Source organism: Heptranchias perlo, chromosome 11 (genome assembly GCF_035084215.1).
Source record: "Heptranchias perlo isolate sHepPer1 chromosome 11, sHepPer1.hap1, whole genome shotgun sequence".
Taxonomy (NCBI): domain Eukaryota; kingdom Metazoa; phylum Chordata; class Chondrichthyes; order Hexanchiformes; family Hexanchidae; genus Heptranchias; species Heptranchias perlo.
The window spans coordinates 22948681-22962549 of record NC_090335.1 but is presented as its reverse complement, the minus strand read 5'-3'; the positions used below and the strand labels follow the sequence as shown (position 1 = coordinate 22962549).

Below are 13869 nucleotides of genomic sequence, written 5' to 3'. Positions count from 1 at the left end.
CACACAGTCTTGTTTTCTGCAATTCTGTGCATTTATAATTACAACCTTTAGTTCACAGTGACTAATTGAGTCAAATTCTGTTTTTTTAACGTGCTGGTAAAAATCCTAGATGCCAATTGTTCTAGGGGAATCGTATTCTCTCTCTGGGTGAAATCACACGTCTGTGGATCTCCTTATTTGCCTCTGTCTCTTCTGCAATCCGGTAATTTGTGGGCTGGCACTGGAAAAACTGACCAATAAAGCTGCTGGATTGTTGTAAAGACCAACTGGTTCATTAATGTCCTTCAGTAATGGACCTGCCATCCTACTTGGCCTGCTTGTGACTCCTTTCCCACACTATATAGTTGACTCTTAATGGCCACAGGGTAACTAGGGTTAGGCAATAAATATACCTTGCCCACATCAAAGAACAAATTTTTAAATACACACACACACACACACACACACACACACACACACACACACACATTAACTGTAAAGATCATTGCAAAATCCAAATGGTGCCTTCTCTGAAGCTTGATTGTTTATTTCTGCAGTACAGGCAGCTAATCTTCACACACATCAGTGTTCCATACTCCTGATCTAATTTATTTCTCAACCTATGCAAAATGGGCAAATCGTATAATGTAAATAAATCTTTACACTGAGGGTCCCAGATGTGCCTCACCCTTCTTACTATACCTGGGCCGCACCTACCATCCTTCCTCCCCTCGCCCCCCCCCGCCACCTTAAACATAATGTAAATACAGAACTGAAGAGCGAGCTAATCTCATTAAGAACCAAATTTGCAATTTTTACAATTTGAAATTTTCATTTTGTTACTTATGGATTGTTTCTAGAATGAGAAGAAAATTTAGACATTTTCCTTGAATATTATGTGTTTTGTTTTTATGTCTACTCTTTTCTGATGGGTTATATTGTCGGTTTTTGATTTGCTTGGCTGCACGCAACTTACTTTACTGTTTTTAGAAAACAAGTGTCCATGCCAGGGAAAGCTGGTACCCTTGACATTTTAAGGTTTTCTTAATGACTTATACAAAATGTCTAACTGAAATTCAGTTCAGTTATTGTGTTTTATCACAAAAATGTGGAGCGATCTTGAATTTCAAGGTTATGAAATAATTGGAAAAATTAAAATTCTTGAAGCAAGAATTGAGGTGCACTTCATTGTAAAATGCAAATATACATTCTGCTGCATTCCCATTTATCTCTTATGAGGTGATGTTCATATGAAGTGCAATTCTTTCTTGTTTGTCTTAAACCTCCTGTAATAACACTTTTTTGATCCAAAGGTAGAATTGCTGCCTCTCTACTCCTGGGATTAAGTGATTTTTATATTTAAATTGTTGACTTTTATAATGCACTCAAACAAAAGCGGATAATGTTGAAAACACTCAGGTCAGTCAGCATCTGAAGTGCACAGGCAAGTTTCCATTTCAGGTGTAACCCTTCATCGGAACTGGGAGAGTTGCACCTCAAACATAACTTCTGTTCTCTCCACAAATGCCGACTGACCACCTGAGTGTTTCCAGCATTTTCTATTTTTGTCAGATTTCCAGCATCTGCATTTTTTTTTGTTTTGCTTTTCATTTATAATATTGCACTCTGTTTAGTTTACACAAGGTCACTGCCAAGGAGTTGTCAATTTATATCACTCTCTTTCTAAATTTTAATCTCTGGTGAAATATTAAGTCAGTATAAAACATTTTTTTGGTAGAATTACTTTAAGGTTTGGAATTCCCAATCACTAATATGTCAGGCTCCCTTTTTTTAAAAAAGTTACATTTACATGCTTCCTGTACCTAAAGACTTCTTGTCTGTGCTGCTCCTCCTCTCCTCCTCACTCCACCTCACATGAAACCTGCATAATTTCTCATTCCATAACCCACACTAACAAGCACATGCATCATAAAGTGTATCATTTGGTACATATAGCAAGTGCTGGAATTGTGAACTAAAAACAAAACGTTGGAAGTAAGAGCATAAGAAATAGGAGTAGGCCATACAGCCCCTCGAGCCTGCTCCGCCATTCAACAAGATCATGGCCGATCTTCTACCTCAACTCCACTTTCCCGCCCAATCCCCATATCCCTTGATTCCTTTAGTGTACAGATATCCATCGATCTCCATCTTGAAAATATTCACGACTGAGCATCCACAGCCCTCTGGGGTAGAGAATTCCAAAGATTCACCACCCTCTGAATTAAGAAATATTTCCTCATCTTGGTCCTAAAATGGCCGACCCCTTACCTTGAGACCATGACCTCTAGTTCTTGACTCTCCAGCCAGGGAAAACAGTCTCTTAGTATCTACCCTGTCAAGCCCTCTAAGAATTTTATATATTTCAATGAGATCACCTCATTCTTCTAAACTCCAGAGAATATAGGCCCATTCTACTCAATCTCTCCTCCATAGGACAACCCTGTCAATCCAGGAATCAATCTAGTGAACCTTCGTTGCACCCCCTCTAAGGCAAGTATATCCTTCCTTAGGTAAGGAGACCAAAACTGTACACAGTACTCCAGGTATGGTCTCACCAGAGCCCTATATAATTCCAGCAAGACCTCCTTACTCATACTTCAACCCTCTTGCAACATACCATTTGCCTTCCTAATTGCTTGCTGTATCTGAATGTTAACTTTCTGTGATTTGTGTACAAGGACACCCAAATCCCTCTGACTACCAACATTTCTTAGTATCTCACCTTTTTAAAAAAAAAATTCTGCTTTTCTATTCTTTCTACCAAAGTGGATAATTTCACATTTCTCATTATACTACATCTGCCGCCACCTCGCCCATTCGCTTAACCTGTCTATATTCCTTTGCAGTCTCTTTGCGTCCTCTTCACAGCTTACTTTTCTACATAGCTTTGTATTATCAGCAAACTTGGGTACATTACACTTGGTCCCCTCATCTAAGTCATTGATATAGATTGTAAACAAGCTGAGGCCCAAGCACTGATCCCTGCGGCACCCCACTAGGTACAACCTGCCAACCTGAAAATGACCCGTTTATTCCTATTCTCTTTTTTTGACCGTTAACCAATCCTCAATCAACGCTAATATATTACCCCCAATCCCATGAGCCCTAATCTTGTGTAATAACATCTCGTGTGGCACCTATCAAATGCCTTTTGAAAATCCGAATATACTATACCCACTGGTTTCCCCCTTATCTATCCTGCTAGTTACACCCTCAAAAAAACTATAATAGATTTGTCAAATACGATTCCTTTCATAATAACCATATGATTTTCTAAGTGCCCTGTTACTACATCTTTAATAATAGATTGACATTTTTCCTACTACTGATGTCAGGCTAACTGGTCTACAGTTCCCTGTTTTCCCCTCTCCCTCCTTGAATAGTGGGTTTACATTTGCTACCTTCCAATCCATTGGGACCATTCTAGAATCTAGTACACAGCAGGTCTGTCAACATCTGGAGAGAGAAAGCAGGTTAATGTTTTGAATGTTGACCCTTCCTCTCTACATGATATCAACTCAAGTAAATGGGTGCTTTTTTTTTGTAATTTTACTATTCAAGAGAATGCCAGTACATTGTGTATTGCAAAACTAATTCTTGTCAAGCCACAAGCCAATTACACTTCTTGAGGTTTGAATGTCATTGTAAATTATCATGTTATCTTGGATAACATTGGTGCTCTTTTTAATTTGCTTGTTACAATGAATAATTTCAAGAAAAATGCAGTGAGTATATAGCACTGGATCTACAAATACAAAACACTCTGTCTCAGAGAATACTGAGAGAAAGAAAAGCATATACACTTTAATAGATATTTTGCTAACTGGTAAGTAACCTCCAGATATTTTTGATTCCTGGAGAACCACCATTTTATGTTTGATTTTTGCACCACAGTGTTGCTCTGCTGACAACAGTTACATTAGAGGGCTGCTGCTTTAGAAAAGCTGAAAATCAACATCTGGAATCATGCCAGGGAAAGCTGGTAGCAGCTGAGTACTGGTGTGAGGCAAGATTTTAAAATGGCAGATCTTCAACCTCCAAGAAAAGAATAAAAGTCTATCCTTATCTCCTACCACTAAACCCTCACACAGTTTACATGATTAGGGCTAGGAGTACTTCATAATGAAATTGTGTGCTGTGTTGCACCAAGGAGTACAAGGATGTGGGTTAGCAGTCAGGAGCTGCATTGGTGACTTGCATGCTCACAGGATATATAGTCTGGGCAGGAGTGAATTTAGTAACAACAAAATAAAGTTGGGAGAAAACAGTAAGGTTCTCTGTTAAATATGATTTTGACATTCCACTTTTATTAAAAAATCAAGCAAACTTGCCTTTACATAACACCTTTCATGTCCTCAGGACATCCCAAAGTGCTTCACAGCCAATTAATTACCTTTCAATTATAATCACTGTTGCAGGCAATTACAGTAGCCAATTTGTCTACAGTAATATCCCACAAACAGTAAACAAGATGAATCTTGATCTGCTTTTAGCGGTGTTGAGGAGAAATGTTGATTTTTTTTTTAATACACACACACTATTTCACTCAGCACCACAAACGACAGATAGTGGGGGGAGCTGGAGAGAGGGGAATAGCACTGAAGAATCCAAAATAGACAGGAGATTGGAAACAGGCCAACAGCCCCTCGACCATCCTCCATTAAAATCGGAAGTGAGCAGGTTGAAGGCGGCTTTTACTTTTTTACGATTTTTACCTTCCCACTTCACCGTTCGTGGGGTTAAAATTTACCCCACTGTGTATGACCACATTAGTGATTGCATGTTTAGATTTTGGTTATAAAAACTGATAAATCGTTTTTGTTTTAACAGATAACTAAATTATTAGCGTCCAATAGGCGACTGGAGGAGCAGATCAGCCGTTGTGTCTGGTTCCAGCAATTATTAACTGGCTTGGTTACATTGTTAGTGGCCATTATCAGTTTGGCCCTGTATATGCACTCCCCAGACAAGGACATGCAGTAACTCAACAAACTTCTTGATCCACACAAGATCTTAGTAAACCAAAGTCAATGATGTTTTTTTGCTCTTCAAGTTGCCAATAATATTCCATATGTTGGAGGTGACAGGATGACCAAATTCTGTTCATTATAACTGCCATTTTTTTAAACAATTTGGTAAGAGTTGTATATAAGAAACTAATTTTCATCTTGAAACAACCTGCCTAATGACCATTTTCTTAATAATGAATCATGGATATTTGTGTAATTTGAAGTCAATCTGTAATATATCTTGGTGCTACTAATAGACATGAATTAAAATGATGTGTTCTGTTTGTGATGGGTTCTGGAGCCTATTCCACAAACAAAAACTTTCATGTTAAAATACACTTTGGTATCTGTAAGCAAATGTTACGAAGCAAAATCTTTGTTTCTGATTGTTTCTTAATGTATGTGCTAGGTACTGGGGTTGTAAGAAAGCATTGGACCATCCAGCGATTGGGTTCTGGGGAGAACACTTGGTCATTCATTTCCCTTTTAAAAGCAGTGGTGACAACTGTATTGAATGTACCTTTTATAATCAAAAAATATCTGGGGAAATAGAAAGGCCATTTACAAAACGATTGATATTGAGAGTTTGCCATCCTGATGAGTTTAGTCAATGTGAATATTCATTAAAAGAAATGAAGGTTTTCAAGTTTATTCTTCAGCTTTTTTTTAGGTGAACCACATGGTTTAACAGCATTTATCTTAATACATCGACAATAGTTTTGTTTTAAGTTTTTAAAAGCTAATGGAGGTGTAATATGCTGGATGACTTAAAACTGTTGTAAATTATCATGTTTCCTCTTGCTTTCCATTCTTGAGGGTAATTTTCCTTTTGATCTAAGTTTGCATTGTGTTCTAAATTTAATGCTGTGTACTGAATTCAAGATATTGTGTCCAGACAACCTATTGCATGAATCCATCAGTTCACTTAGATGAGCTAAATTCCTTCTGGGATAAGGACATAGAAAGAACCAGGGTGTCCAAACTGATGCCAGCGAGCTGTGACAGTGTGGCCCTCGAAGCCCAAAGCAACTCACTCTTTCTTGGACTTCATGTTATTTGCTTTTTCTTTGTTTTGAATTTTGTGGATCTGGAGTTTAGAAAAAGTCATTAGTACTGTTGCCTCACTAAATCAGAATGCTGATATCTGTTCCATCAAAAACAAGAGCTATAGGCAAATTTAATGGGAACGTAGGTTAAACTTTCTGCGACTCCTGAGGCTCTGTGGAACACTCCTAGCTGTCCACAAAGACCAAAGACTTTAGACACTCCTGACACAGACACTCGAGAAGCAAGGTACCCCCATCTCGAGGAAACTTAATTCCACCTATCTTATCATGTCCTGCAGTCTGTTCAGAATTTTGTGCCATGGACAACCCAACCCTCAATGGAGAAGGATAGATAATGGCAAGAGATTCCTTAACAGAAAATGTTAAACGATTACAAAACAGAACAAAGCACAAGGTAGAACTGTCTCTGGGACTTTGAAATCTATTTAGTGCCAAGTGCTATAAACTGATGTTCGTACTTTCGCAAGCCTTCACTGCGAACATCGGACCAGGTATATCTATTTTATAAATACGGTACTCAAAATGCTTCATTGATGTACTGTTTGAATTTGAATCATTGAAACCACAAAGAATAGCAGTAGAAAATTGTGCACTTTAAGTTCTGAACAGTGATGCATTGGTGATATGAAGGTAACAGATGTATAAAATGTGAAATTAAAACACTTCAACGAGCAAGCAAGAGCCTTACTGCATTTTAGTGATAGCATTGTTCACTACTATATATATACATATATATATATATATATATATATTATATATTCCAGATCTTTTGTTTAAAAACAAATATAATTGTGTAGCTCTGTAGCTGAAAATAAACCATCATGATTAATCAGCTTCTAATTATTTGGGGTTTCATATTTTAGTGCCAACAAATTGAATCATTTATAAAGCTGTACTAGATTTAAAACTTTCACAATCGAGCTGTGTAATAACGCATGGTACATTAGTGTACTGATTATCAATACAAAAAGCTGGCAATTTAGATTAAAATGCACTTTATGGTATAATGAAATTGTTGATCATATTGCCTTTGACACTCACTGCAAATGGATTGTTTGCTAGTGTTTTATATTGTTTGAAAATAAACATGTTTGTAATCACATTTCAAGAACAAACAGGCCTACTTGTAAAGTTTTAACTTATACAGAAATCCATTTGTGAATAAAATTTGGAAATTGAAAGTGCTTGCACAAATTGCAAAAGTGTAATACATTAATTATCCCAAGTGTTCATTAGATTAGAGGCTAGTTATTGAAGTTCCTTTTTATTACACAAGAAATGCGACGGTACGATGCAAGAACAAATACCTGATGAATAAAGGAATGTTATGTTTAAACCCCCCCCCCCCAAAAAAAAATTCTGTAAGCAACATCTTGATTTGATATCCTAGGGCGACAGACAAACAGTATCTCTTTATTCCTTTCAAGATGTTTTGTATTGACGTCATGATTCCCTTTATACCCAACACTGCTTTTTCTTCTGTAAACATCAAAATGTTCCCTCGGTGCTTCATCTGCACCTAATTATTCTGTATTTAAAATGTTTTTCACTATGGCTTCAGAGATAATCAATATCCCTGCTGGTCTGATCGTTTTCACATTTTCATCAATGTTCACATTCTTTTTGTTTTGCAGTACTAACTACTTTTAGCTTGTTATGGGTAGTAATACTTTTGTGCTCTACATTTTACAAAATACTGAGGTGTCCACACTTTACTGGAGCTCATAACTCAGACCACCATACCAGCTCCAGGCTATGTTTCAAATGCAAAAAATAAAGCAGAAAGCTCCCAGGTTTAATCCCTAGTCTCTGCTGATATCAGTTGGGGGAACAACAGGGTTGCTAGATTTGGCTGGTGCACCCATATGCTAGAGAAGAGAAAGCATCTCTTCTGAATTGGGCTCAGCTGTCATGTCCTTTGTATAGAATCATATAATGATACAGCACAGAAGGGGGGGCCATTTGGCCTATCTTATCTGTGCCAGCTCTTTAAAAGAGCTATCCAATTAGTCCCATTCCCCATAGACCTGCAAATTTTTCCCCTTCAAGAATTTATCCAATTCCCTTTTGAAAGTTGTTATTGAATCTGTTTCTGCCACGCTTTCAGGCAGAGCATTCCAGATCATGATAACTTGCTGCATTTTTAAAACAAAAATACTCTAACCTCTGGTTTGCCGATTTAACTTAAATCTGTGTCCTCTGGTTACCCACCCATTTGCCACTGGATAAAGTTTGTCCTTATTTACTCTTATCAAAAGCCTTCATGATTTTGAACCCCTCTATTTAAATCTCCTCTTAACATTCTCTGCTCTAAGGAGAACAATCCCAGCTTCTCTAGTTTCTCCAAGTAACTGAAGTCCCTCATCCCTGGTACCTTTTCAGTAAATCTCCTCTGCACCCTCTCGAAGGCCTTCCTAAAGCGTGGTGCCTAGAATTGGACACAATACCCCAGCTGGAAGCCTAACCAGTGATTTATAAAAGTTTAGTATAACTTCCTTGCTTTTGTGCTCTATGCCTCTGTTTATAAAGCCAAGGATCCTGTATGCCTTTTTAACGGCCTTCTCAACTTGCCCTGCCACTTGCAAAGATTTGTGTATGTACACCCCCAGGTCTCTCTGTTCCTGCACCTCTTTAAAATTGTACCATTTAGTTTAGTCTGTAGTTAGATAGCCGCTCACTGTTGAGGTTTGCAAACCTCGAGATAGTGATGGATGACTGGCACCCATGGAATGTACCCCGGGTCAGGTGAGGGAGGCAGAACCTTCCCCTACCTGATGACTTCAATTTGGGATTTAAGGGCTGAAGATTAACTAAGTAAAGTCTGATGCCACTTTATTAAATGGCCCAATCCCCTTCTCATTCAATACCTGCACAGTTTCCTGCAGGGGTTGCTGGACAGTGATCTGCAGTAGGAACATTTAGTGGATTTTCTGCTCTCTTATTTGAAACCAATTGTAACACCCTTACGATCAACTAACTTGGCGTAGAGTGAGAATCCAAACCACAAATGTCATTATCTATGTGGCCCAACTCCTTTCTGTATAAACTGACTGGCCCATGGCAGAGCCCAAAATATATATATTTCTGAAGTAAGATTTTGAGTGAAAATCTATGCACATTAAATAACTTGAGACATCTTTTGAAATTAAAAATAGACAGGCAATCAATTTTAGAGCTGTTGAAGATCACCACAGTCAATTTCTCAAAGGGTTCACTGTTTTAATCTACTGTTGAGATGTTTCTTAATGCCAGTATTATGTAATGTGCAAGTCACTTCAGTTTCAGTTAAGAATATTTATTGCTCCAAGGTTATAGATCCAAAGGCATTTAGATTTTAAAAGTTTTTTCCATGCATGCAAACAATTAGCTCCTGAAGTCTGTTCCATTAATGAGAGTTGACTAAATGTTTGATGCAGTAGTTTTGTAAGCTGAACTGATCATTTACATGCTAAATTTGTAGCTAGACCCTACCCTCCATCTTTACACAATCAGATATTTTCTCACTCTCCCTGCATCTACCTCCCCCCAAACTGATTATCCAGTCATCCATATAATCGCAAAGGTTCTCACAATCCTTCCCCAAGTAGATCAAATACCTTCAGTTTCCCTGTACAACTAAAAGTTAATTCTTCTAAATTAATATATTCTGGCAAACACTCTTTGAATTGGATGACTGTCGTAACATGAATAATCATCACAATTTATGCAGACTAAGAGCACAGTTTCACAAAGCAAACTTGAAGTTACTGCTGCTAGAGGTTGGGTGTGCTGCTTCTCCTAGTACTCAAGCTAGTTGCCCAATGTCGACCATAGCGGTGGGAAAGTGCTCAAGTGGAGCATAGACCAGTTGGGCCGAATGGCCCATTTCTGTGCTGTATATTCTTTGTAATATCAATTTAAGGGTCTTGGAAAGTCAGTTCACTTGAGTGACATTCTAATAACTGCTGTGTTGAATCCTTTTAACATGCTATATGTGTGACATTTTTGCTGATGATTGCTGCAAGATCCATCCCAGCCCTTTCTCAATCAATTCATACTGTTTGATATCAATCTGACCTGAGAAGCTCCTTCAGAAAAAAAAATTGCTATCAAGTGGATGCAATAAAACTTTGTCTCCTAACACCAAACTAAATCAAATGGGTTACTCAGCGCTTGATGCTATTTCTTCCTACATTTCATTTGCTATTTTAATATCTTTTGGAGTGAAATTGGACTGTGATATTAGTAAATGTAACAAAAATAGCATGTGAGTTTTTTTCTGTCTACCATAACAGAAGCATTAAAATAGTGGATAACAGAATTCCATCTGTTGCTTTAAGCATTTGTATGTTAATATCAAACAGTGTGATTTTCACTTTAGGCATCCAGCATATCAAGGTTTTTGTACTTTTTGAAGCCTTGGCTCAAAGGCTCCAGGTGGATTTCCATTTTTAAGAAATCTTTCAAAATCGTCACCAAATACTGTTCCCTCATGGTCTAACATTTTGTGAGTGCCTTCTTGTGAAATAAAAAATGATTTTGACAAACCGTCTATTTATACTGCAGGCCCCAAACACCTAGTTAGACTCAATACCATCAAGCCTTCTATTGATTCAGCACTAACATCCACAGACAAAGAAGTAGTTGGCAGAGGCACGGTACGGGAGTCTTATTGAAACTGATGACCAAAGGAGATAAATTGGCCCTAGGTATTAACACTGTATTGATAGTTGCAGGATATAAACTATTTATTGTGTTCTCATTTATTTTCTCCTGTTTTTCCCCACTAGTCTCTCTCACCCTACACACCAACTGTGGCCAAGAGAGTGACCTTCCAATGCTGCTCCAAACAACAATTTGCATTTATATAGCACCTTTAACATAGTAAAACATCCTAAGATGCTTCACAGGAGAGTTATCAGACAAAATTTGACACTAAGCCACGTAAGGAGATATTAGGGCAGGTGAAGAGGTAGATTTTAAGGAGCGTCTTAAAGGATGAGAGAGAGGCTTAGGGAGGAAATTCCAGAGCTTAAAGCCTAGGAAACTGAAGGCACTGCCGCCAATGGTGAAGCGATGAAAATCGGGGAAGTGCAAGACGACAGAATTTGGAGCAACGCAGAGATTTTGGAGGGTTGTATGGCTGGAGGAGGTTACAGGGATAGGGAGGGGTGAGACCACAGAGCAATTTGAAAACAAGGATCAGAGTTTTAAAATCAAGGCGTTGCCAGACCGGGAGCCAATGTAGGTTAGCGAGCACAGGGGTGATGGGTGAATGGGACTTGGTGCGAGTTAGGATACGGGCAGTAGAGTTTTGGATGAGCTCAGGTTTACGGAGGATGAAAGGTAAACTGGCCACTAGGGGGTGTACTCAGTTTGTCCTCAGCAACTCGGTGGAGAAATGTAATAAGCAAAATACAGTGGATGCTGGAAATCTGAAATAAAAACAAAAAATGCTGGAAATACTCCAGGTCAGATAGCCTATGTGGAGAGAGAAAAAACATAGGATTAACATTTTAAGTTGGCGGCTTTTCATCAGAAGCTGAAGTAACACATCTGAGATCAGGAACTTGGTGCTGCAGGGGATTCCCAGACTCTCTTTCATCCACTGCATGTTTTGCCATGCTGTGTCCTCTACGCTGCTATGGCCTATTCTACTGCTCTCCCACCATAGCTTTGCTGAGATTATAGTTGGGTTTTCAAAATGAAATGATGCCAAATGGAAATCCACCTTATCCTCTGGCTTCCAGAGAGAAAGACGAATTCCAAAGGAAAGCCCATCCTATTTGTAAGGGCTGCTGCACATGTCAGTGAAATACTTTTGATTGGTAACGAGTCAAATAAAAATAAAACAGTAACTGCAAAGCTGCCCCAGCATTGTTCTAATGCGCTGAAGAACAAAATTCTGAGCAGTCGATGAGCTTTCGCGCTGGGGCAGTTTGTGCAGGCAAAAGCCTCTCTTGCACCGGAAGTGCAATTTTAGGCCCTAGATAAGTTTTGATGGTGTGGAGACTGAACAGAAACCTTTTTGTTTTGGATTTCCTTAGCTACTGAGACTCCACAGGATTCTGCAGACACCTTCAGTGGCGTAGTAACAACAGACCTTATTTTAGGTTTTAACTGCTAAACAAACCTATTGAGCAATAACAAGCAAATAACTAACTAACATATATTTCCAGTAGATATTAGACTATACCAACTCCTAAAAATAATGAAAATAATAAATTGTTCACAATCTATAACGCTAAACTATACTGTATAATTATTTTTTTATATATGCCATTTTTTTCATGCATTCTTACCAATTACGGGACCTAATTGGTTGGAGTAGGCTTTTCGAAGGTTCCAGATCAACTCAAAGATTGTTGAACAGCTCAGACTCATAAGCCCTCCCCAAACAATTACCACGCCCTATGGGTTTGAATAACTGACAGATAAATTCAAAAGGAGCTGCCACACATTCACATAATTGAACAAGTCACACAGCATATTTTTGGTTGAATATGTGGCTTGGCTCCTCCCTCTAGCCAGCTGCCTCAAAAAAACAACTGAGCAGAACTCCTCGCAATATTTGTATCAGGTTAGACTGGCGACAGGGATTCTGATTGCAGACGAATTTTAACTTCTTATGTACTGTGACTGAATTAAATGAATCACTAACAAGTTAAAACTAGATAAAAATGCTTCATTTTTCTCACAGCTCTTTCAGAGCTGCTGTTTGGATGGATTTCATGGTTGCCGGCCAAAGGCCAAGCAATGTGGGCAATCTGCTGGGGCCGACTCTTTGAGCAAGTGAACCTATGCCATGGGTCAGCTCAACTTGCAATATTTGGAAAATTGGAGGTCTATTACTTTTGTACTGCAGCAGTAAACTTGCTGATCCTGCTGGTGCCTGAAAAGTCTCCTGGAAGGTGTAAAATCTTGATGTAGTGTTACATAGGAACAGGAGTAGGCCATTCAGCCCCTCGAGCCTGCTGTGCCATTCAATTAGATCATGGCTGATCTGTACCTAAACTCCATTTACCCGCCTTAGCTCCATATCCCTTGATACCCTTACTTAACAAAAATCTATCGATCTCAGTCTTGAAAGCTCTAATTGTCCCAGCATCTACAACCTTTTCACATTTTAAACCCCTCTATCAGATCATCCCTCAATCTTCTATACTCAGGGAATACAAGCCAAGTTCATGCAACCTGTTCTCATAGTTTAACCCTCTAAGCCTGCTTTCACGTCCAATTTTTAAAAGAAACAACAGGACAGTCAACTCTGTTCTAACATTAGAAACTTAAAGGCAGGCTACCTAGCCCAACTTTAAACTTTAAAATTATAATTGGCTTTGTATTAGTTGCAGTTACACTCTGATGAGTGATCTGGGTGTGAAATGATTTGACATGATTGCAGTTATATTACAAAATTGTGTTGGTGTGAAGTGAAGATTGCATTGAGTTGCTGTCAATTCACTGTATAACCAGCTCCTTAGATCCATTTAAGCAAGTCATCTAAATATGAAGTTGTGTCAGTTGGTGGTGGCCTGCTGCCTTGCGTTCAGACTGAAAGAGGCAGTGTGATCTCCAGCTTCATCTGATGCCAGAAAATTGGGTCAGCATCAAATCTCTGTCATCAGATGAATGAATAAATTAATAGCACAGGCTCCCCGAAGGTCCCGGAGCACGAAGCCTGGGAGATTTTAACTCCTGGGCCTCATTAGGAATTTGGGGCGGGGGGGAGGAAATCGAGAATGTCCACGATCAGGGGAGTAGGGGAAAGCCTGAAGCAGGGGAGGCCCAATGTATCCTTGTGGAGCAGGAGTGTTCCTCCTGGCCCATGATGA

The 13869-nt window shown here is 38.8% G+C and overlaps 1 protein-coding gene across 2 annotated transcripts in view; it reads left to right on the top strand.

The window, feature by feature from the left end:
- mospd2 (motile sperm domain containing 2) overlaps positions 1–7239 on the top strand; it is a 69877-nt gene extending 62638 nt beyond the window's left edge. Inside the window, exon 15 of one of the 2 annotated variants that reach the window (XM_067992684.1) lies at positions 4813–7239. In XM_067992684.1, coding sequence (XP_067848785.1) covers positions 4813–4965 — 153 coding nt within the window. In that variant the 3' untranslated portion in view covers positions 4966–7239. The remainder of the gene's footprint in view (positions 1–4812) is intronic. The other variant, XM_067992685.1, reaches the window with a different exon arrangement.
- Positions 7240–13869: the final 6630 nt, after the last annotated feature.